The sequence below is a fragment of the Patella vulgata genome, chromosome 9, assembly GCF_932274485.2.
Source record: "Patella vulgata chromosome 9, xgPatVulg1.2, whole genome shotgun sequence".
In the NCBI taxonomy this organism is placed as follows: Eukaryota; Metazoa; Mollusca; class Gastropoda; family Patellidae; genus Patella; species Patella vulgata.
This window is the reverse complement of record NC_065887.2, coordinates 41965955-41991167: the sequence shown is the minus strand read 5'-3', so window position 1 is coordinate 41991167 and position 25213 is coordinate 41965955. Positions and strand designations below refer to the sequence as shown.

The following is a 25213-nucleotide window of genomic DNA, read 5'->3' as shown; positions in this document are numbered from 1 at the left end:
ATAAATCCGTTAAAACTGGAGTCTCTTTCGCATTCAAAAGATTGCAGAATGCTGAATATTGATAGGATTTGTCCTGTCTGACCATCAAATTTGAAATAAATCAATTAAAACTATCGCCTATATCGCATTTAGACCACTCTGGTTGGTTGAATGCTTGTCAACCAATTTATTTTTGTTTTATTGTAATGTTAAAATGTGAGAGTCACTTTAATGGTTTTTTTTTTATATTTTTGATTGACAAATGTATATAAAGAAGATGTGTGCTATGGTTTTCAAAACGCGAAGGAGCAGCTCCAGCTTCAGTGGAATTTGTCTGCGAACTCACATTTTGTGGAGGCCGATATTAAACGGTAAGCATAGATATATATATATATAAAATTCTTCGAATTTGTAAATGTAAAATCGATACACGATATTAACACGTCTTCTGATTGTGAACTTGTAAACAATAAACCGATGAAACGTCTCAACCACCCTAATAATCACCGTTAACAACCGAAAAGGGCGTGTTTTATCTGGCATTAGTGCACTAAATATGACAAAAGGTAACCGACGATGAAATATGTGTCATAGAAAATGAATAGCAATAGAGTGGTTCATGCACAGAACAAAGATCCACTAAACGAGTTATATTTGGGGCTAATTTTAACGAAATATGATAAGACCCACCATTAAAATCACCATTAATGAACAATTAAACTATTGCTAAGTTGGGTTTTTGAATGATTTTTAAATCACAAACCATTTAGATAGGCCTTTCTAATATGTAGAATAGTTGATTGCTATGATCTGGAAATTAGATAACTCTTGTCAGGGATACTCCACTACAACAAATGTCTGGCAATTACATAGCTCTGTTAGGGGTACCCCACCACTAGAAATGTCTCTCAGAATGTTTTTGTAATACCCGAAGATGTACGGTACACTGCTGTACGATTTTCATGTAATGCACCTTTGAGCTAATCTAGCTTAGTTTGGGGGGGGGGGGGGGGCAAGGCATTATGACATTTTGGGCGTGGAATACCACACCCACCACCGGAAACGCGGCAAAATGTCCCTCATAACACACGGTATGGTGTACATGCCTTTCATTAGCCCTCCATATCACACTGAATGACGTATGTCCCTCTTCATTAGCCCAACCGGTGCAGAAAAGTTGGACGTTAAACCCCATTTAATTTCAAGATACACACCTTGAACTCGGGCGTTTCAACAGGTAAAAACGTCGATATAATGCAAATGTAAAGGGGCCGTTTCTATTTTTAAACAGAAACGGTCCCTTTATCTTTAAAAAGATACATTATGGAAGATTTAGATAAAGAGCTAGACATTCTTGCTATAATAGTTCGAAAATAGATAATGTAAAATGAATAATTTGAAAATTTCATTCAAATTACTCTATTGCGAGCGAAGATATTAGCCTTTGAAGGCTTGACAAGACGTGTGCAATAATTTCAACCACTGTACTGGTTGTTCGGAGCTAAGTCTCGCTTCTCCATTTTAGCTTAAATCAAAATATGGCTGAACTGTTCTAATCTATTTAATATCGGAAAAATCCGATGCCATCAAGAGTTGGTTATGGCCTGAATAAGTTAATTAATGTCTAATTAATAATTTATGTAACATTTCAAGCCTAAAGAAAAACCTGAAATATGCATAATGTATGTTTAAGCAAGCATGCGGAAAAAATAGGTTGCTCTAATTTCTGCATATTCAGCTTGAAAATGGCTGATATTTTGGACATGGTGTTTTTATAAAAAAAAAAAAAAGGCAGCGACTGAACGTAAAAAATGCAGGGCTCTGTGCTGTAAAGAGAATTTTTCACTTCTGACGTCATTTACATGGGATTCCCCAAACATTTCAGCAATTTTTATGGAAATACAAACGCGTACATTGAAAGTGGGCCTTGTAATAGCGATTTTTACCTAATTAAGCTACTTTCCCTCTCTCCGATGTCGTAAGTCGCTTATCGCAAAACAAAACCGACAGCTGTCCTTTTAATCCAAATTCATTTTCTGATTGGTACCAATTAGCAAACCTCTCCACCTAGTTCCTTTAAACATAATGTCACGGCTTTACCAGCTACTAGATACAGGTAACTTAAACAGGTAACTTTCCTTTACCAGCTACTAGATACAGGTAACTTATACAGGTAACTTTCCTTTAAAGTAAACACAATGAAATGTAACCTCATACTAATCTGTGCGGGAAATGTTGCTTCGGCCTACTCTACCAATTCCGGCTGTTAAGGGTTTTTACGTACACGGGACCGACTGACCGAGGTTTGTTGTACCATCCGAATGACTAGACATTTGTTCCCTGTCGGACCATCCGCCATACATCAAATATCCGCCTATCACACAGCTTAATGTTGTTTATCATCTATTAAATCCAAAGTAGTTTGTACAACGTTCCGGTATTTACTATGAATGTCACTTTCCGACCTTCCACCAAAAACAGAGTTCTGTAAATATAAATTATGTTTATTTAGTCTTTAATTTTACTTATAGGATTGTTTAACCATTTATATGCTAATCTTTGTAGATTCCAATTAACCATATTAGGGTTGTTTAAACATTAATATGCTAATCTTTGACGGTTGTTTAACCATTAATATGCTAATCTTTGTATATTCTAATTAACTATATTAGGGTTGTTTAACCATTAATATGCTAATCTTTCTAGATAACATTTAACCATATTAGGGGCGTGGACCATTAATATGTGTAATAACAACCAATATAAATTTCATTTAAACATAGTATTGTTATGGTTTTTTCAGATCACGATGGGTGTTTTAGGAATTTGCTGCCTGACGGTCATATGTTTTGTATCTGTTAGCAGGGCGTTTCCTAATATATTGCCAGCGGGTCCCATTGATGTAAACAATATTGCTCCGACACCTCTAGCCGACCCGGCTACTCAAGTTGGTTTGTTTTCATCCAGTGTTACAGTCTCCACTACTCAAAGCACTAATTCAACCACTTCACCTCCTTTACTCACACCAGCAGTACCACTGCCTCGTCCATCGTCTCTCCTTAACGCAGCAGGAACACGACAATTCCCGCGATTGTTGTGCTATGCTTCTGAAGACTCGTGTTTTTCGTATGGCATCAACACTGAAACTGGTAAGCAGCATTTTCGAAATAACTGATAAGTCAATTACTTTAGTTACAAATTATTAAAGATGCAGTATGTAGGAGCTAAATCTGACTATGCAGATCTTTTATGACTTGAAAAAATGTTATTATATAGACCAGTAGTTCTCAACCTTGTTTTGCCAACGGCACATCCTGGAACACATGAAAAAATAGCGGCACACCTGGCTAAATATATATGAAAATTATTTGAATTTTGCAAACTAAAAACATGGTAAGCCCGACGGCATACAACCGTAGACAGAGACTATTCATAGACACATAGAATGACTGAAACTAAATAAATAAAAACACAGCTATGAACTTATCAGTAGACACCAGTGAATACTCAATTTTATTACGTGGTTTTTCATATTTTCTTAGTATGCCGTTCAAAATGTCGCGGCACACTTACGAAGATCTCGCAGGACACCTGTGTGCCGAAGCACACTGGTCGAGAATCATTTATATAGACATTTATTTACATGACAAGTCCTACACTCTATGTCATAGGATGGCTCAAATATTAAATAGATTAGAATACCCGTTCATGTATATATTAACTTTAAAATGTAAAACCGAGACTTTGCTTATTATGCTGCTGGACAATCAAATCTATTCAGACTGAATACATGTATTGTTAAAATTTCAAACATCCATAACTTCGCTCATATTATATTATATGATGTGATGTGATGTGATGTGATGTGATGTGATGTGATGTGATGTGATGCTATGCTATGCTATGCTATGCTATATTATAGGACCATCTTGTTGGTATGCTATTGATGAACCGAGAAACAGGTGTTGTGATGAAGGTGGTCTCCACCAGTCTCCTATCTCCCTGCCTGCATCTGGAATGATTCCAGTCATCGATAAAAACTCCTTTCTATATTACGACATTGCAGAAAAGGAGGCTTTAGAAGGAAGGCTAGAAAATAATGGTACGTACATTTTCTTTGTTTTATTATTTCGTATTTATGTAATTTGAATAGCCCTTTAGTTGTCACTATGTTCAAATTACTTGTGAGGTCTGTCATGGAGTTAACTGCCGTGGTTCGATCTGATGCTTCTACGTGACAAGGCGGGGGATTGACTACCCAACCTCGTGGGGTTTTCTGGGTCCTCTGGTTTCCTCCCACCGCTAAAGATTATTAATTTAAGATTCTACCATATATTAGTCCCTAGTTTGTGTCGAGTGGATGTATTCTAATGGCCTTAAAGAGATAAATCTGTCTATTACAAGTTTAATGTAAAAAAATATTTATACAATTATTTACTTGACAAGCCTAAAATCAACTCTCTAGACTAACTTTGAATATAATAAAACAATTTGAATGTAGTGTTCAATATATTCATTCATTTTTAACTATTATAACAATATTTGGCCGAGAAAGTTCATCGGGATGTTCCGGCGTGGTTTCCCCTTGTTAGTGGCGCTGGACGTGTGTCATTCTGATGGGACGAAAATCCGAGGTCCGGTGTACACATTGGCGTGCACGTAAAGGATCCCTTGGCGGTTGGAATTCAACATAAGAGTAGGCCATAGGGCAAAATGTTCCACATAGAATACTGTATGGCGTATCCCCGTCTTCATTAGCCTAGTTCGGAGCAGAACAGTAGGACGTTAAACCCCATTTCATTTCATTTCATTTATATAAGCATTGGAAATGTTTTATGGTGAACGTTTGCTATACGAACCACAATAAAACCCACACACCGCCTTATTATATTTACCCAGTGTATACATAAACATTTTACACACACCGAATATTTATTTGGGAACAGATCTCTATCATTAATGGCCACCAAATCCAACAAATAGTATACTATTTTGTAATGCGGTTCTACTCCGTTTCACATACAGACTAAATAAACATTACGGAATGACTATTTCTCAAAAACATCAAAATATACATACGTGTTTACGGCTAACCAGTCTAATGTCTCATCTCAAGATCAGTTGTAGCATGACTATCTATACCAAATATAAATGTCTATTTACAATCTGATTATCTATACCAAATAGAAATGTCTATTTATAATCTGATTATCTATACCAAATAGAAATGTCTATTTATAATCTGATTATCTAAACCAAATAGAAGTGTCTATTTATAATCTGATTATCTATACCAAATAGAACTGTCTATTTATAATCTGAGTATCTATACCAAATAGAACTGTCTATTTATAATCTGAGTAACTATACCAAATAGAACTGTCTATTTATAATCTGAGTAACTATACCAAATAGAAATGTCTATTTATAATCTGAGTAACTATACCAAATAGAACTGTCTATTTATAATCTGAGTAACTATACCAAATAGAAATGTCTATTTATAATCTGATTATAAATAGAAGTAATTTAATTGAGTGCTGATGTAATAATGGTAAAAGATTTATTGTGTCTTATGTTACATGCATTAAGTCATCGCCTTGTTTATTATTTTAAGGAGTTGGTCCTAAATGGATACCCGAGCGACTCACGGCGAGACTAATAGGGGCTGGTGATCCCAAAAAGGTGTACGTCTTGGACAATGTCAACATTCAATTTGGTGCTGCTGGTGGGCGTCAGACAGAACATGTAATAGAGGGTCAACCAAATTGGCACCACGTTGGCGAGGTATGGTTTCTTGTAATAGAGATGATTGTTGTTGTAGGAACTAGTTACTTGTTACCTGTCTAAAACCATTAATCCGTAATTGAAATGAAATGAAATGGGGTTTAACGTCCTAGTGTTCTACTCCGAACTGGGCTAATGAAGACAGGCATGCGCCATACAGTGTGCTATGAGAGCAATTTTGCCCAGACAGCGGCACTGCAGTCATATCTTATATCGAACGAATTCCAACTGCCAAGGGATCTTTTACGTGCATTCCAATGTATACACGAGACCTCGGGTTTTCATCACATCCAAACGACTAGACAGCTGTCCTTGTCAGGCCCCCTGTCCTACATCACTGACAAGGTGGGGGGGGGCCCTGTCGGAAAATCTGGATGAATTTACTCGGCCAATGCATAATCGTTAATCATCCGTGAGTTACTCATAGCATCATCCTCACGCCACACCCGCATCACCACGAGTGGTTTCTAGTCGTCGTGGGTTGTGTGCGTGTGTGCTGGGAGAGACAGAGACAGGGGAGGCGGTGGTGGGGGGTGTATTCTCGTGCATGACACTTGTCGAAACGTCGTGCTATATGTGTATAAACAAGTGTGATGATAAAATGTGTTGTTTGTTTTTAACACTAATTTATACTATAAATTTATTAACAGTTACAAATAGTACATTTTAATCAAGCTTATGACAATTTAGCTGCGGCCAGTCAGTTCGGGGACGGTGTAATTATAATATCTTTGATGCTATCGGTAGGTATCTCACATTTCTAGCTTTCAGTTTGTTTTAGATGGCCTAGTCGAAACTGTAAAGGCGGGGGAATTTCACAGCCTAGTTGAACCTGTAACGACGCGGGAATTTCACAGCTTAGTTGACCCTGTAACAAATACGAAATAATGAAACTTTAACGGAAATGGCCAAGGGACAATAATCAAATGAATTTGTCGTCGCAATACTTCGGCCATCTTGAGTCGAACATTTATAATATGTGAAATGCAAGGATAGGGCTATACGTCATTATACGATTCCCTTTAAAGATATTATTATCTTTTGTCTACTATATATAGGTACGTCCAATGTATGCATCACATGTCAACTGTATATATATATATATATATATATATATATATATATATATATAATATATACATATCATGTTTACAATTTATTCATGGCTATAAATCTTTATGCACCTTACTGTTGCTATAGTTACATGTGGGTATTTTATAAACTAGAGTCAAGAAGGAGAAGAGAATGAAGGCCTAAAAGAAGTGATAGAGAAAGTAGCAGATGTGAGTCTGTTTTCACTACCCGGTGAGTTTATGAACGTAAATTATTAGTTTTAGTAAAAGTTTAAATTACTGTCATAATGTAATACTCCGTTCGCTCTATAATATATATTATATGGTTAAAATACTAATTAAAATTATTTTGCGTTTATTTCGTTCCGACGTTGTGACGTAATATGCGTTGTGACGTAATATAATAATGTTGTTCTGACAGCGGTAGCCTAGTAGCTAATGGTTTAATGGCTGCTTTCACAGTAGTCATATCACAGACTCCCATGCACTGAACATGGGCGTGCTATTTATAACAGCCAATCATCCGCTAAATAACGGAATGGCGCCACCACCAGTTAGTGCATACGGAACGCCTGCATGTGTGTGCATGTAATTTGTGAAGAGATGGACGTCATCGCCAAAAGAAAACCTTCACAAATCCACATTAAACGCTATTTATGCCTACCCTTTGTAAAAATATATGTTAAATATCACGTTTATTATTTTTTTAGGAGTTGATTGTCAAGTAAATCCGGCCGCTAGTGCATCCACGAATTGTCCCGTTACCAAAACCAATTTTACGTTTCCAGATTATCTCAATCTACACACCCGTGGAAATGTACCCGCCGGTAAGTTGCACAGTTTTTAATTGTACACCCAGACGGTGACCAGGATACAGCCACGGTGGCTCCGTGATTAGGGTCCAGGATTCGATCTCGGTATTGTCTAAAAAAGCTCTTGGGATCTGCGGTGCAGGATATGGGCGTGGCAAAGAACGTTGTCTAGGTGTTTGGGTGGGACGAAAAACTGTGCTCGCCAGATTGTTCATGGGCGGGCGGACCAACGGACGTTGCTATAGGATGTGTAAATGTTTCTGATACAACGACAATATAACATTCATCAATATAAGGAACTAGTAGTATTTTATATGTAGACAATCATCTCATTTTTTTACCATGATTTTGCATTTTTCTTATAAAGTTTTGGGGTAAAACAAAAATAATTTATTTGGCCTTCTTCCCGGTCCAGACATTTCGTAAATCAATAACACAAGGACATAGAGTTCACACTCCTTGCCTTTTTTAAAGTTTATTATTTATCAACTACTCTCTATTATTTATCAACTGCACTCTTACCTGTCCGCCCAAATCCGTTGATTTTCTACGCCCATGTGATGATATGGACGCAAATTGTAATCACCCCTTCGAGTGGAATTAGGAACATTTGTTGCGGCTTCTTAGCTGTTCGAGGTAGGTACTCATTGGCGTCTATAATTTCCCCTTTGTCGGTGATGCCAGACAGGGGGCTGGCAAGGAACAGTGTCTTGTGGTTGGGGTTGTAAAGGGGCCGAGCAAAGGAATGGTATCTTGTGGTTGGGGTGGTAACGGGTTGAGGGATGGTAAGGAGCGGAGAGCCGAGCAAGGAACAGTATCTTGTGGTTGGGGTGGTAAAGGGCGGAGGGATGGTAAGGAGCGGAGGGCCGAGCAAGGAACAGTATCTTGTGGTTGGGGTGGTAAAGGCCGGAGGGATGGTAAGAAGCGGAGGGCCGAGCAAGGAACAGTATCTTGTGGTTGGTGTGGTAAAGGGGAGACAATTTACTATTTCTTGACAGATAATTGTACATCAATTTCAGGCATGTCACCATTAAATGGTGTTAAAGTGTACCCAAATATAATGCTACCCAAAGATCCAGAATTTTACAGCTACCAAGGCAGTTTAACAACACCGCCATGTTCTGAGGCTGTTACTTGGCTTGTAGCTGAAAAACCTATACGTGTCAAACCAGAAATGGTAAGTAAATATAGTTAAATTATTTTAAGAGTAAAATGGATCGACATAAATCCTCATTTTTTATGTCGACATTCAATTAGAGAAATCGGAAGTCGTGGTGACTCATTGCGTAAGACGCTGGCTCGCTAGCCAGGAATCAGGTTTGCGCCCGGTGTGGGCAGAGAAAGATCCCCGGGACTATCCGACATGGATTTCCTATGTATGTGGAAGAGTGTCTAGTCGTTCGGATCGAATGAAAAACCTAGGTGCCGTTTACAAATTGGCGTGCACGTAAAATAACCTTTAACGGTTAGAATTGTAGGCCGTAATATCTCTCGTAGTACATTAGCCCTGTCAGACCTGATTGTGGTGGGGTGGGGATATTGGGGATATTCGATCGAACGCCACGTCACTCGATTGATATTTTCTGTCTGTTCCGTGTTTTACTCGAAATAAAATGTTGTTTAAACTTTTTCAGGTCGGTCAATTAAGAATGCTTGAATCACGACAAAAAATGACGAAAATTTATAACTATGGTAATCTGCGACCGTTACAAACGAGAACCACTCAGCATGCTGTTACAATGGTCAAATATAAACAATTCTAACATTATTAGATTCTATGTACATGTTCAATATAATAATAATAAATCATAGTAGTATGATATATTTCATTATACACATAGGGGGGGGGGGCGAATGGTTAGCACGTGCGCGCTGTATCAAAAGGCCTGTCATTGAGTCAACTGGTGTGGTTTCGAATCCTTGGTTGTACGTGGCAAAGAGTAAGGTCGCTTGTCCAATCACGTGGGTTTTCTCCGGGTCCTCCGGTTTTATCCCACTGCTAAAGACCCCTACACGCAAGCGAATTATTGAAATAAAATTAAACCATATGTTAGTCCCGAAATGACATAGTTTGTGTTGTTATACACATTGGGCCACACAACGCCTTTGATATGCATTATGTAAGTTTTAGAGGTAGAGATGGCCATTTCGCCGTTATTATGGTTCCAAAATAGAGAATGCAAAATGAATATTTCGATTAAATTGGGATACCTTATTTTGAGCGAAGGCTTAGCAAGATAGTCCCGATTAACCCAAATCCTGCCACTCTGTACGTTATGGGGTTAAACGAGGGTCAGTGCTTGGGCTGTTCCTTTTTATAGCTTATACAGCACCATTAGGAAACATTATCAGGAGCCTTATTCTCGACTATTAAGCTGATGATCCGCAGCTGTACTTTGTTATCAAGTCTTAATCTCGGGAAAGATATGTTTTGTCTATCAAAGAGTTAATGACCAACAGCTTTCTTAAATTAAATGATGATAAATCATTGGATCAAAGCAAAAACTAGAGAAACATATATATCACTTCCGTGCATGCCGATTTCCATTGGCTCTGTAGTGGTATCTTCCCTTTAAATACCTTAAGGTCTATAACCGTCTAGACGTCATGAATATGTATAACTGGTGCACGCGCATGCCGAGTACTTGAAGACGCATGGTATAAAGCTAAATAAACGTCTACCTACAAGTGTAGATTGTCGTATCATCTATCGGTAGCCATCATGTGTGTAACACTATGCAGTGTTATGCGTCGCTGGTTAGGTGTGAAAAGTACACCGGAAAACTCCCCACAGCCGACATATTACGCATACTCGGTACTGAAACCGATTGTTAACTTTCCATTTATTAGTAGTAACATTCCAATATCACAAGCTTATGGAGTGTTTGTGTCTCAGCTAATTCGTTACGCGAGAGCTTGTTCCTTTTATTCTGATTTTTTAAATAGATCGAGGCATTTGTCATCTAAGCTTCAACTACAGGGTTATTTGCGAACTAAACTTATTAAAACCTTTAAAAAGTTTTATGGCCGTCATATTGAATTGATTTGTAAATATAACATGTATTTTACTACATCGTTAACACTGTTCATTACGTGCATTTTGAATACCGATAGTCCATTGGCCAATAATAATAATAATAATAATAATAATAAAAACTTTATTTAATGAGGCAACGTATTTAGTTTGCAAAAAAAAAACTAATCTTCCATAGGTCCCTCCTAAACTACAAAGACATATATACATGTAATATCAGGATAAATTTAAAATCATTAGAAATGCAATAGCATTTTAAAGTGGGAAGTTTGATAAGTCACTCCCAAACTACAAAACATATACATTATACAAGTAGAATATAGGAAGAACACTATAATTACACACAAAATAAAATAGAATGCAGTTGCAAGTTAAAAATAATAAGTATGTCATCAGTTGAATATTATGGTTCCTACAGTGTGCAAAATAGATGAGTTTTCAGTTTAATCTTAAAATTTTCAACATTTTTACACATCTTTATATCAAAAGGCAGATTGTTCCATAAAAGACATGCAGAATAATGAAAAGTACGTTTCATGGATTCCGTTTTGCATTTTTGAAGAAAAAGAGATCTACTGGTCTGTGAACGGAGCAAGATATCCGTTTTGGAAACAAGAGATTTTTCAATAAAATGGAAATTTAGATAAAGTGGAGTATTAAATGTAATAATTTTGAATGATAAGACAATTTTATTGTAAAGAATCCTCTGTGTAAGGGTAAGCCAACCGAGTTTAGTAAATAAAGAGGTGGACGGAGTTTCAATCGGTGCATCAAGAATAGCTCTTGCTGCCCTCTTTTGTAATTTTAAAAGAATGTCTAATCTACTTTTGGTAGCATTTCCCCAAATAATAGAGCAATAATCAAATATTGGTAGTATGTAACTGTTATAAAACAAAATTCTTGTCTCGTAAGGTAAATGATCTTTTATCTTATACGCTATTTTACCGAGATTTCGTCTAATAGTTTGGATTCAGCTATGGCGGGTGTGGCGCCAGACAGAGTAAGCTTACTCTTCCGGACACCTGTTACCACTGTTTGTCGTGTATTTGCTGATTACACTATTTTGCGTATACCGTTTTTTAGGACTTCGAATTTTGTCTAATGGTTTAGATTGTTCGTACTTGGTTTTATTTTATTAATAGACTTGTGATCGTCTAGTATTTTCTTTGGTTATATTTGTAATTGTCTCCTTATTATTTCTTTTCACGTTGTGTAATTTCTCCTTAATCTCAACAGCTAAGACGTTTATCTACCAGGAATAACAATTCATAGATATTGCTCCAAAAGACTACCGTTTGGAATTTCAAGTGACCCAGAATTATTTATGACGAGAGGGTATACAGTCTTAGAAGGTCTTCAAGGGGTAGTTACAAACGCCTTGCCGTTAAATTGTGTTTAACGCTACAATTGATACAGTCTAAAACAAATAGGTTTAAACGCACAATTGTCAACACATATCATTACAGTTTGTATTGAAATAAGTAATTCTATCACAAATAGTGAAGACTGGACCACTAAATTAGTTACCGAACAATTTTTCTTTTTGGTAATTCGTTCTACATTTTCAAAGCGATATTTCTAATAATGTAAACCGCCATGACACCAGCCAGATGAAATTTTGCCAAATACCGCGACGCGTTAACCCCGCCCATTGCTTCCCTTATAAGGCCGTGTCACTACGCTCGGTAATTACTATCAGAGAATATGGGATCATAACAAATTTGCCAGTTGGCAAGATGCCCATTACATCAGACTTCTGAACAACATAGTCAATAATCAACGTTTGTTCACGTTTGATCGGGAAATTAATACCCATCCTCTACCACACGCGGCCTTTTATTGTTTGGGGCATTTTTTTCCACGCTAAAGTCATTAGCATATAATTATGGACACGAAGGCCACATATTGAAAGTGACGTATGATCACGTGAGATGGAGTGCGCATGCTTTTTCGGATTGAGACTAGTCATAGTGTTAAGCCTCATCTTAAAGCATATTTATGTTTAAATGGTTGGCCTAGTGTAGTTCATAGTGTTAAATATCATCTTAAAGCATATTTTGCTTATAGAGGAGACCTAACTGTAGTTGATAATTTGTTGATGTGTGGTACTAGAATTGGCATACCTACATCTCTCCTGTGTGATATTCTGGGTAAACTACATGACGGACACCTCGGAAATTACAAACTGTAGAGATCCTACAAAACGTTCTGGTTGGTGGATAGGACTAAGCTCTCAAGGATCAGACTTAATTTCAAATTGTGCTGTATGATGTAAACAAGCTGTGAATAAGTTTGAACCATTAGTTCCATCAGAATTTCCCGAAAGACCGTGGCAGAAAGTTGCATCTGATTTATTTGAGTTTGAAAATAATAACTATTTACTTGTCGTAGATTTTTATTCCAGGTACACTGAACTAGCTGAGCTTTCGGGACGTTCCTCAAAGTGTGTCATTAATTATCGCATTAATTACAGGATATTTTATTTCATTTACTCTTGTTTCAACTCCAACTCGTACTGTCCGTTCCCAGAATAACAACCTTCTTCCTCCTTCATATCCTGATACATCCTATTGCAAACTTTACTTTTACTTTGCTGCTCGGGAGTTGGATGGCCGAATGGTTAGCACGTGCCCGCTGTATCATAAGGCCTGTCATTGAGTCAAATGGCGTGGTTTCGAATCCCCGGTTGTACGTGACAAGGAGTAGGTTCGCCCGTCCATCATGGTGGGTTTTCTCCGGGTCCTCCGGTTTCCTCCCACTGATAAAGACCCTTACGCGCAAGCGAATTATTGAAATAAAATTAAACCATATGTTAGTCCCGAAATGACCTAGTTTGTGTCAAGTGGACGTTAAACCCGATGTTTCTCTCTCTCTCTCTTACTTTGTTGCTCCATTTCTCTGGAATTCTCTCTGTCAACAATTTAAGCAGTTCGATTCAACGGCTATGTTAAAACGTAGAGCAAACACCCACCTTAGGCGGTAATGCTGGCTGGAGATTTAGTATTTTTATATTTTTATTTTACGCTTTTAATCAGCCAATTACATATATACTGTTATATTTATTTTAGGTTTTATACGTTGTTTAAATCGATTCTAACTTATTTATGCGATTTCTTATAACAATGTGACCAGTGACATAGACCCGTCATTATATTACGGGTAATAAATAAGTTATTATTATCTATTATTATTATTATTTTTTGTTACGGGGACCTCATATGGCTCTTACAAATGGCCGTTAAAGGAGTGGCACGTGAATCTGTCGGAAACACAACAACTGAACGAATAAACAAAATAATTTACTCAAGTCATAAACATAATAATTTATATTTTGAAAACATTCTTCCTCAAAATGATTTATATTTAATTCTCTGCACTCTTCTGCCAGCTAAATGTTGCACAGGTCTCAAATTACCATATGTAGCAATGACTTCATTTCCCATTCGTGATTCAACTGTTCGCAAAGCGTCAACCTGAAAAACAGAATAAATAAAGTTCTGGTAACACTAACCAAATAATCAACCTAAGTTCTGGTAATACGAACTGAATCATCAACCTAAGTTCTGGTAACACTAACCAAATAATCAACCTAAGTTCTGGTAATACGAACTGAATCATCAACCTAAGTTCGAGTAAGATTAACTGAATAATCAACCGACGTTCTGGTAAGATTAACTGAATAATCAACCTAAGTTCGGGTAACACCAATTAAAGAAAACTTTTGAATTATAGGAGTTTTGGGATATATGCATGATGTTTACCTAAATATAATTATTTACCAAAAACATGACATCGTCGGTGTTGCCCCACTGACCACTGCTTCTCGGTTGTTTTATTTACAAAGCAGTGGGGTGATTTGCCCCATAACAAAATGCCCTGGACAAATAGCAGATCTACATACATATATACACACGTCTCACAATACGTTAAATTGAAACTTACAATTTCCCATTTAATAAGTGCGGGATGTTCAGCTACCATCCAATAAACAGACTCCGAACATGGCGGTGTTGTGAAACTACCAGTGTAGTTATAAAACTCTGGATTCTTGGGTAACATTATATTAGGGTACACTTTAACGTCTTCTACAGAGTTGCCTGAAATTAATAACAACTTAATTATCTGCCCCGAGATATTATCTCTCCAGACTGGTTAGGACTAAAACTAGTTATTATTGTTCTCCATCTAGCATAGGTCTTCTTTCTTTCCCACATTTATGACTTTCAGTTAGCACATATGAATAAGGGAATCCACCTAGGTGATTACGTCACAGCCTATAGATTCCTTTGACTAGGCTGACAACAAAATCTAATTGGTAAACCCCTTCAATATTTATACGAGATATAAGTGTGACATATTGGGCTCTTTGTGTTATGGACCAAGGGAGATCATCGCTAGTCTTATTGCATTAACTGGACGTTCCTTCTTTCAATAGGCTGTCCCTTTTCTCGCCTTTTGCACATAGTTAATATTGTTGGCTTTTCGGTCTAGAATCCCGCAGAAGAGCGGGTTGAACTGATATTTTCTGTCAAGTTTTAGTCAATATTTAGAGGCGGAAGGATAAAATCGTGACGAGGTTGGGTACGATGATATGTGCGGGGGATATTTACATGTTTATAACATGCTAATTCAAAGTTTCAGCGGTCAACCTCACACAAACACTTGAGCAAAGACTTTTGGTAAATTAAAAAAAAAATCTAAAACATACCACATTTTTTGGATCCTCGGGAATGTAAATTACAATAGGATGGGAATTTATTTCCAGTGTCTGTTGCATAACATTGATCTCCTCTCGTCTCTCGCAAACCCAGCATATTATTGAACTTGATTCTGATGCTCTCCATCAGACAAACGGGTCCTGGAACAAGACAATTATGTTAATGAATACTGTATACGCCATGCAGTGTGCTATGGGGTGGGGTGGGAGTTGTCTATTTTTCGTCGAGTTATTTGCCCACCAACGTGTACACGGGACGTCGGTTTTCCACCCCATCCAGATGACCCAGATTATGTTCTCGGCCAATACGGGGATGGAACCTCCTTGCTAGGGGACCTGCCACAGCTCACGGCCAATACGCGGATGGTGAGATGCCACAGTTCTAGACCAATACGGGGATGGAACCGCCTGGTGCATATAAAACAGTAATATTAGAATCGTGCGGGGCTGGATTAACCATTAAACAAAATAAACACGTGTTTAGGGCATCAGGGGACACCACATAAATTCTGCTTTGTTAGATGACGAATTCAAAATGTTTAATTTAAAAATTAATTAAAAATTTGTAATTAGTTTTTCATTGTTTTTGGTCTTTTCTTACTATTAGCTTTTTTGTCTCAATATATTATGATGACATGTATAAACCCTCTGAAAAACTTTAACGATATGCTCGACGGATAGTTTACAGATAATTAAAGATTACATTTTGAATTGTATACTAAATTGGAGCACCAAAGGCTTCTACGTGTTTAGGGCCTCTATAGAGTCTTGATCCGGTCCTCATGAAATATTGTTGTCGGTGGAAGCAGACAGACATGTTACTCGTTATTGTCTATAACCTGAATATAGTTTTAAAATAATTCGTCCTGTCTTCTCTTTCCAACATTTTACGAATTATTATTCGAAAACTAAATCAAATGGGGTTTAGCGTCCTATTGTTCTGCTCCGAGTGAGCTAATGAAGACGGACATACACCATACAGTGCGCTACGGCCTACTGTCATATCGAATTTCAACTTTCAAGGGACCTCGATTTTTTGTCCCATCCGAACGACTAGACAGCTTTCCTTGTCAGACCCTCCGTCCTGCACCATTAACAAGGGGACATCACACCGGAAAACCCGGGAGCGAACCCGCGGCCTCCAGGCTAGCGAGGCAGCGTCTTACTCACTTAGCCACCGTGGCTCTCCCGAAAACTAAAACACTCTCTGTGTGATTTTAGAGCTACAGAATCGCTTGAAAACTACAATGACTGTAAAAGTTGAATATCTAATAGGAATATCAGTCCAAAAATCTATTCATTATTTCCAAAGTTATTACGACTTGAATATTCCACCGATTTGTGCTGGGCCCTATGTAACAAGACGACCGACATCTTTTTTCTGCTATGAACCAACTTAGTCGATGGGTCGGTTTTTAAAACATCCGATTGGATTTAATCCGGGCGATTATCTTGCGTTTGTATTATAATTTTGTTTTCTTAATTAAATGTTAGATAATTAATGAGTACATATTAGCGTAAATAAAACATACATTATGCAAGAGCTAAATCTGCCTATTGCAGGTCTCTCTTTAGGCCTGAATTATTTTCTAAATTATTAATTAGACATTAATTGACTGATCCAGGCCTTAATCAACTCTCGATGGCATCGCATTTCTCCGATATTAAATAGATTAGAACGGTTCAGCCATATTTTGATTTAATCTAAAAATGGAGGAGCGAGACTGAGCTTCGAACAACCAGTACGGTGGTTGAAATTATTGCACGCATCTTGTCAAACCTTCAAAGGCTAATATCTTAGCTCGCAATAAAGTAATTTGAATGAAATTTTCAAATTATTTATTTTACATTATATACCGTACTATTATAGCAAGAATGGCTAGCTCTTTATCTAAATCTTACGTAATGTATCTTTAAGCCATGAGAAATTCGATTTGTTTTCTCGGGAAAATACACATCACGCATCGTTACTTAAAGCAAAACAAAATACCCAAGCCATTAGGTTACTCAACGTCTCGTACACTTACCATAATCTTCAAAATCTTTAATTGATGAAATTTTTTCTATAAATTCTTTAAAGCCCTCATTCTCTTCTCCTTCATTAAACTGAATAGAAAGTTTATATACATATACACTAATATACACGGCTGTAGTACTGATAAACTAATACTCTTTACTTATCAACATATACACGATTGTAGCACTGTTAAATTAATACTGTTCACTTATGAACATAGGCCTTTTACTAATGAAAACGCTGTCATTAAATCATATAAGTGGTTAATTTTTATAACCTAATGCTTAGTATGTATAGAAAATGATTAGAAATTATACAGTAGTCATTATTTAGCAGGAATGTAACTTTGAACGACAATCTATTAAAACACAGATCCTATTTCGTTTCGTATTTTATAGTTCAAAATTTCGTTTTACTTGTGTTTATTACTACACTAGGATCTGAAAGAGTTGTTATATTACCGAGGTGAGGGATAAGCCAATGAAACAGTCTATTACAGCGACTTCTTGGCGTACCATGCATGGAACTGTGGGTAAACAACTAGAAACGTCAAAGCTGATTGATTAAGCAATGTCTAACGTCATAGGGTCAAAAGTCACTCGTAGACCCCCGACACGACCTTCGAGTACAACTTGTCAGATCTTCATGTAGTGTAGGCTATCGAAAATATAAAAAACAAGAAACGAAATATAGATCTGTATTTTAATCAATGGAGATCTATACCATTCAATAATCACGGTTTTAATATCTTATATTTAACTGACTATTAAACATTACCTGTACATAAAGGACGTTTAGAAACGTTATTTGTTCAAACAATCTGATTCAAAATACAGATCTACATTTCGTTTCGTTTTCTTTATACTTTCAATGGCCTACACTACATGTAGATCTGGCTATTTGTAGTGGAAGGCCGCGTCAAAGGTTATACCAGCGGGTTTTGACCTATGACGTCAGACATTTGATTAACCAGTCAGTGTTGATATTTCTAGTGGGTTACCCACAGTTCCGTAACATACCGTTTCATTCGCCAATGCCTCATAACATCCAGAATGCGAGTTGTATAACAACTCTTCCAGAACCTATTTTAGTAAATTCAAGTTAAACGAATTTTTGAACTATAAAAAACGAAACGAAATAGGATCCGTGTTTTAATGAGATTGTTGTTTATAAGTCAAAGATAACAATCTTATAGTGTAGGCAACTTTCAAATAGACGTGAAATAAACATTTAATTTTTACATCCATTATATCATCGGACGGAGCAGATATTTCTGAAATATTTAAAAGAAACAATGAAACAAAAGTCAACTCACTGATAATGGAATGGCGATGATAGCCACACCATCCGGGTACTGACTGGCGTCGACTAGGCTGTGGAAATCTTCACGGTAATGTACTACATGCGCCTGTTAATTATACAAAAAAAACATAACATGCCAGATAACGCATGTCGTTAACAAGGGCGATAACCCTGTATATGTTTATTGTGTTGATTTTGTTGTTGTTTTATAAGAATCGAGTAAACTTTCAAAGATACATATATAGGCATATGGGCTCAATAAATGTTAGCGGAGGGGGGTGAAATGCCAGCCGTCATGCCCCCCCCCCTCCGCCCCCCGAAAAAAAAACAAAGAAAGTTTGGAAAATATGACGGCACAAAGTAGAGTGACTCCAGACACAGAGAGAGGGTATAACGTCCACTCGAAACAAACAAGGTCATTACGGGTCTAGCACATGGTCCAATATTATTACAATAACTTGATTGGGCGTAGGGGTCTTTAGCAGTGGGAGGAAACCGGAGGACCCGGAGAAAACCCACGAGGTTGGACAGGCGACCCTACTCCTTGTGACATACAACCGGGAAATCGAAACCACGCCAGTTGACTCAATGAAAGACCTCATGATACAGCGAGTACGTGATAACCATTCGCCCCCCCCCCCCCCACATGGTTACTCGAAGTAGCTCTAACGTTAACAGCAATTCTACAACTCAATCTTTAAGTGACATTTAACGATTGGAAAACACATTAAAAGAACACGTTTTGTTATGGGAAAACAGTTTTATTCTAAAAGCGTGACGTTGTGCTTACTAACAGTAGGAGGATATTTGTCGAAACTACGTGTTTTTAGAATAAAACCAGAGATTGATTTCCCATAAAAAATGTTTTCTGTTAATTGTTCTGCTGCCTAGGCCTACATGTCGTATGTATATAATCAGTGCACAGACACAAATCCATTTGGTCAGTCTAAGATAATGGCGACTGGGGCGTGAAGTAACATGGACTTTACATGGTCGCAGCATCACGATCGATCGATTTAAATAAAATTTTGCATTTTGTCCATAGACTAACCAGTCAACATTATTGTCGACATACTAATAACTGTAATGAAATATGACACAATACCTCAGCGTTATAGCTTTTTCCATTGAATAAGTGTTCAGACTGACGAGGTCCGTAAGTTGCACCAAAATGAAGGGTAATACTATCCAAGATGTAACCAATACGAGAGTTTTTTCGAACTCCTCGGAGTACCGCAGTTCTTCCCTCGGGTAGCCATTTGGGATAAACGCCTACAAAAAAAATATTATCTCATTCCGGTTATCCTAGATATGATGTCATTAAAGATGAATTGTGTGTTAGCTAAATCTGTATATTGCAGGTCTTTATTTTAGCTTCAACTGTTATATAAACTATTATTTTAGACATTTATTGACTTGACATGCCTATAATCCACTCTCTAGATCATCAGAAGGTAGGAATTGAAATGGATGAGAATACCAGCCAGATATCAATGGATAATTAGGTCTCGTTTGTCTATTACCGTGGCCACAATAAAAATAATCTTGCTAGATACGACCATTTAGATTTTTATTCCTGTGAGTGGTCATGCCGGTAGAGCCCTCGGTGCACCGCTGTCCCCCAGGGATTGAAAGCACGACCACAAGCTCGTCCCAGGGTTGCGTGATATACCCCCAGGGCCGGATCAAGTTGTAGGGGACTGTCTGTTTAGCAGACTCTCAAATTAGTTCTAAAAAAGATTGGTACCTAGATTGTATACGTTTTGTGCCAAATAAATCTATCTATCTGTCATACTGGCATACAGATTGTATTTTTGTGCGTTTGACGGACAATTTCACTGCTGATACAAAGGTGATAATATCACCCCCCCCCCCCCCCTACTTCTCCCAGCTCTGTACACGATGTTCTCTTTGCCTAACCAAATATTCCTACAAAATAGTCTTACAGTTAGAATATAGCAATGATATTTTGTAACATCATTGAAACATCAACTGAAAGTAACATTGCAAATATCTGTCTCCGTGGTACTAAGGAACTTTTTATTTTATTGATCTGTTCCCATCCAACACGGAGAAGGGCGGCATTATTTAAAGGTTTGCATGTAATATTGCAGTAAAACACACCCGGCATTATGCATTAAAAGTTCTGTCTGATGTACAAAGTTCTGATAATAATAGCGTCGTCTGGATTTTCATTGTTACCATTCTTGATATAATAAACAAAGCCTCCATAATCTATGTTTAAATTAAATTATTAAATAGCGATCTTGTTTTAATCCATAAAAAAATCATGGCAATCCGATGAGTTGATAATGAGCTTGTTATTTGAATACATGTCAAATTAAAAAAAACCTATAACACTTAAGGCAAAATGAAAGACATACAATATGTATCTCTTGCCAAAGTCATTTTTACCACAACAAATGTATGGTGCCTTGTTTAATATTTGCTTTATATTCTACAGTGTGGGGAAACCGGAGGGCCTAGAGAAAACCCAAGAGGTTGGGCAGGTTGGACAGGTTACCCTGCGTACAAGCTTCATTTCAATGTCAGATCGTATGACCTAAAGCGCACGTGTGTGGGAGACCACCCAGATAACAGATAATCATTGTTTTGGGTGTAAACATAATTCGACATACCATTATTTTCCATCCTTCCGGATAAAGCTTCCTGATGAGGCATGGCATAGTATAAATGGGAATCCATATCTTCTACCTGGTCAAAATAAGGCAGATTGATAGGAGACTGGAAAGATCCATCCTCATCACAACATCTGTTCCTTGGTTCATCAATAGCATACCAACAAGATGGCCCTAATAGAATAGAAATGAATTATAAATCATCTGATCATTTGAGTTAAAAACATTGTAGGAGTAAATCATCATTACTATTTCTACTTAAAAATAGATTCCAACGAATGTATTTATAGGGTATTTATTTCCCAAAAAAATATGGCAAATTTGGTAAATATGGAAAGTAGAGACGCCCAATCTTACAAGAAAAATACAGTGGACTCTGTCAAATCCGACATCGTACGGGATCGTTACAATGTGTCGGATTGCATATTTCTATGTCCAGGTCGTTATCAATCTGAGGTATTCGGGTTCAAACGGCATGCGCAACGAATGTTTCCAGCGGGTACTAGGAATAGTTTTACGATTGTAAATTCGTCGTTACTTGGTTATTCAATTGCAAACGTTCCTCGGTTATACATTAGAAAACGTTCCTCGGTTATACATTAGAAAACGCTACCCGGTTATTTAATTACACACGTTACTCGGTTATAGATAAAAGACGTTACTTTTCTATTCAATAGAAGACGTTAACCGATTGTGCACTAGAAAACAGAATTAACGGATGCTTCTATAGAATCAGACCAATCAAAATATCCAGAATGGAGAATGTGTCTTACCATTAATAGCACGGTTGTCATATGAAAAACACGAGTCTCCAAAAGCAGGGCACAACAATCGACCTCCTGATCCTGGACGACTGGGTTGTCTTGATGGACGAATTAGTGGTGGAAGGGTGCTTCTCTGTGGAAGAACTCGGTCGACAAGGGCCACTAAATTGGATTGGTTATTTGGGTCTTTGGTTGCAATCGCTAATAGTTCTGTTATATCTTGATTTCGCCTTGGTGTACTTCTGGATTGGGAGGGGTCATATTGGTTCCTAGCAGTATACTGTGGGTCTCTGGAGCTTCGATATTGATCTACAGGGGAGGAAATGCGGCCAATATTTCTCCTGGTGGGATCGATTCGTGTACGAGAAGGATCCAGACGTGTACGCGTGGGGCCATTATTGGTGTTGGTACGTGTAGGGTCAACACCAATATTCCTCCTGGAAGACCTCGTGGGATCAGTTGGAGTACGTGTAGGGTCAACACCATTATTCCTCCTGGAAGACCTCGTGGGATCAGTTGGAGTACGTGTAGGGTCAACACCAATGTTCCTCCTGGAAGACCTCGTGGGATCAGTTGGGGTACGTGTTGGGTCAACACCAGTGTTCCTCCTGGAAGACCTCGTGGGATCAGTTGGGGTACGTGTTGGGTCAACACCAGTATTTCTCGTTGAAGATCCAGTACGAGATGCGGTACTGGTAGTATGCTTGGAAGTACGGGTGGGATCAGCTTGAGTACGTACAGGATCACGTGGTGTGCCAGAAGGGTCAATCGTACCAGTTTGGCCTGGACGGGGCGCCTTAGGTTGTGTAGCAACAGCTATTTTAACAAGATTTATAAGGCCCGCCATTTCGGCGGTTGGTGGAAACGCCTGGCTAACAGATGCAAAGCACATGATGGTCAGGCAAAAATTTCCTAAAACACCCATCGTGTTCTGAAAAAAGAAAAGTTCCATTCCGTTTAAATGAAATCTAAATTGTTTGTTTTAACATAGATTAACATAAAAATGGGTCGATAATCCTAATACGGTTAAATGGAATCTACACAGATTAGCATAATAATGGTTGAACATGCATTGTGCAAGAGCTTAATCTACCTATTGCATGTCTTTCTTTTGGCCTGAAATGTCTCTAAATTATTAATTAGACATTAATTAACTTATCCAGACTATAATCAACTCTCGATGTCATAATCCGATCTGCTGCTCAATGCTCATTCATGATTAAATCAAAAATTGGATAATCGAGACTACCGACTTTAGTTATAATGATCGAGGCTAGGCCTAAAATTCTTATGACTAAATTGTCGGTTCAGAGTGGATGAATTTGACTGAAATTTTCAGCAAATTCCCGTTACATTATTTAATTTTTAACTATTATAGCGAGAACTGCCAGCTCTTTAGCTAATCTCCCATAATAGTCCCAGTACAGTTAAATGAAATCTACATTTACACAGATTAACGTGGTAATGGGTCGATAACACTAATACGGATAACATCAAAGCTTCAAACTAAATAACCAGACTATAATTTCTGAGATGAGATTAATATAATTTATATTTATGTTTGGAAAGTAAAGTTTACATTAAATATTAGTATAAATTTAAATGGTGATAATCGGTAATCGGATCTCCACCTAAACATCTCTTCGTATAACCCAATTGTTCAGCTAGGGTAGTAAATTTCTAGATATCTAACTATAACACCAATTGTTCCACTCAATCCACTCAACTAGATCATATTTCGGGACTAACATATGGTTCAATTTTACTTCGGAGAAAACCCATGAGGGGAGTCGAAACCGCGCTACTTGACTCAAAGACAGGCCTTATGATCCAACGTGCACGTCGTAAGAGAACCACTCTTAGGATCTAAGGAACTTAATGAATTTATCGAAACTGACGCAGTTATATGGAGAAACAATTACTGGTTTATTATACACAAGCACAACGTTTCGATAAGTATTCTCTTATCGTTATCAAGAAACTTGAACAGCTTACGCAGGAAAACCCCAGAAATACCAATGGAAACTCAACCCACCACAAGACAGATTTCTTCACCAAGACAGTAGTGAAACTAACTAATAAAGTACTATCCGAAGCCTTTATAATATAGATCTGTATGTTAACGAACTAGTACCCGAAGCCTTTATAATTACCGAGTTAGTAACCAGACCCGTGTGGTTTAATATCCTACTTACCCATTAAGTAATCCACTGGTTTGTTTAGGATGCGACACGTAATCTGTTCGAGAAACCCTCGCATTTCAAGCCATAAATATTGCCTCTGTATTACACCACAAATCCAAGAAAGACAATGAAATTTCTTTCTCTTTGGAATAATGATCTAATAAATAAATGCTTACCGTGTAAAGTCCGCCGCCACACAAAGTGAGTTCGCAGACAATTTCCACTGACGCTTTGCTTCACCGTTTGAAAACCACAGTTCAGATTTTCTTTATATATTCCAATATATATCACATTAAAGTGAATCTCACACTTTTATAACAAGATAGAATTTTTAGTGTAAAGGCAAATTGACGGAAAGACGCATTGGTCCTCCTGTCGTTTGAAGGGTATGGATGCGGATGAGGGGTGGGGTTGTGGTGGGGTGGGGGTGACTCATCGATCGTTTGTTATTAAATCTAATGGTTCATCTGTAGTTTAAAGGATGGGGTGCGAGGGTTGTAGTTAAATCTATTGGTTCATCTGTAGTTTGAAGGATGGGGTGCGAGGGTTGTAGTTAAATCTATTAGTTCATCTGTAGTTTGAAGGATGGGTGCGAAGGTTGTAGTTAAATCTATTGGTTCATCTGTAGTTTGAAGGATGGGGTACGAGGGTTGTAGTTAAATCTATTGGTTCATCTGTAGTTTGAAGGATGGGTGCGAGGGTTGTAGTTAAATCTATTGGTTCATCTGTAGTTTGAAGGATGGGGTGCGAGGGTTGTAGTTAGACCTATTGGTTCATCTGTAGTTTGAAGGATGGGGTGCGAAGGTTGTAGTTAAATCTATTGGTTCATCTGTAGTTTAAAGGGCTGGAGTGTAGTTAGACCAGTTAACTCATTTGTAAAAAGAGGGCGGCACGTTGGTGTGCACG

At 37.7% G+C, this 25213-nt stretch overlaps 2 protein-coding genes across 3 annotated transcripts; one reads left to right on the top strand and one right to left on the bottom strand.

The window, feature by feature from the left end:
* Nucleotides 1-288: 288 nt before the first annotated feature.
* LOC126832195 (putative carbonic anhydrase 1) lies at nucleotides 289-9429 on the top strand. Its single transcript, XM_050562906.2, has 9 exons — nucleotides 289-350; nucleotides 2783-3128; nucleotides 3902-4081; nucleotides 5597-5766; nucleotides 6417-6509; nucleotides 6993-7071; nucleotides 7550-7666; nucleotides 8671-8828; nucleotides 9286-9429. The coding sequence occupies exons 2-9, from the start codon at nucleotides 2789-2791 to the stop codon at nucleotides 9412-9414; spliced, it is 1266 nt and encodes a 421-aa protein (XP_050418863.1). The 5' UTR covers nucleotides 289-350; nucleotides 2783-2788; the 3' UTR covers nucleotides 9415-9429.
* Nucleotides 9430-13969: 4540 nt separating this feature from the next.
* LOC126832193 (putative carbonic anhydrase 1) lies at nucleotides 13970-24563 on the bottom strand. Of its 2 annotated transcripts, XM_050562903.2 has the most exons (10): nucleotides 24484-24563; nucleotides 22566-23055; nucleotides 22134-22526; nucleotides 21361-21534; nucleotides 19827-19993; nucleotides 18735-18827; nucleotides 17430-17508; nucleotides 15394-15543; nucleotides 14628-14782; nucleotides 13970-14158 (listed from the first exon to the last, which is right to left on the bottom strand). In XM_050562903.2, the coding sequence occupies exons 2-10, from the start codon at nucleotides 23047-23049 to the stop codon at nucleotides 14033-14035; spliced, it is 1821 nt and encodes a 606-aa protein (XP_050418860.1). In that variant the 5' UTR covers nucleotides 23050-23055; nucleotides 24484-24563; the 3' UTR covers nucleotides 13970-14032. The 2 variants fall into 2 exon arrangements, with proteins under 2 accessions (XP_050418860.1, XP_050418859.1); XM_050562902.2 differs by having other exon boundaries at nucleotides 22134-23055.
* Between the last annotated feature and the right edge of the window lie 650 nt (nucleotides 24564-25213).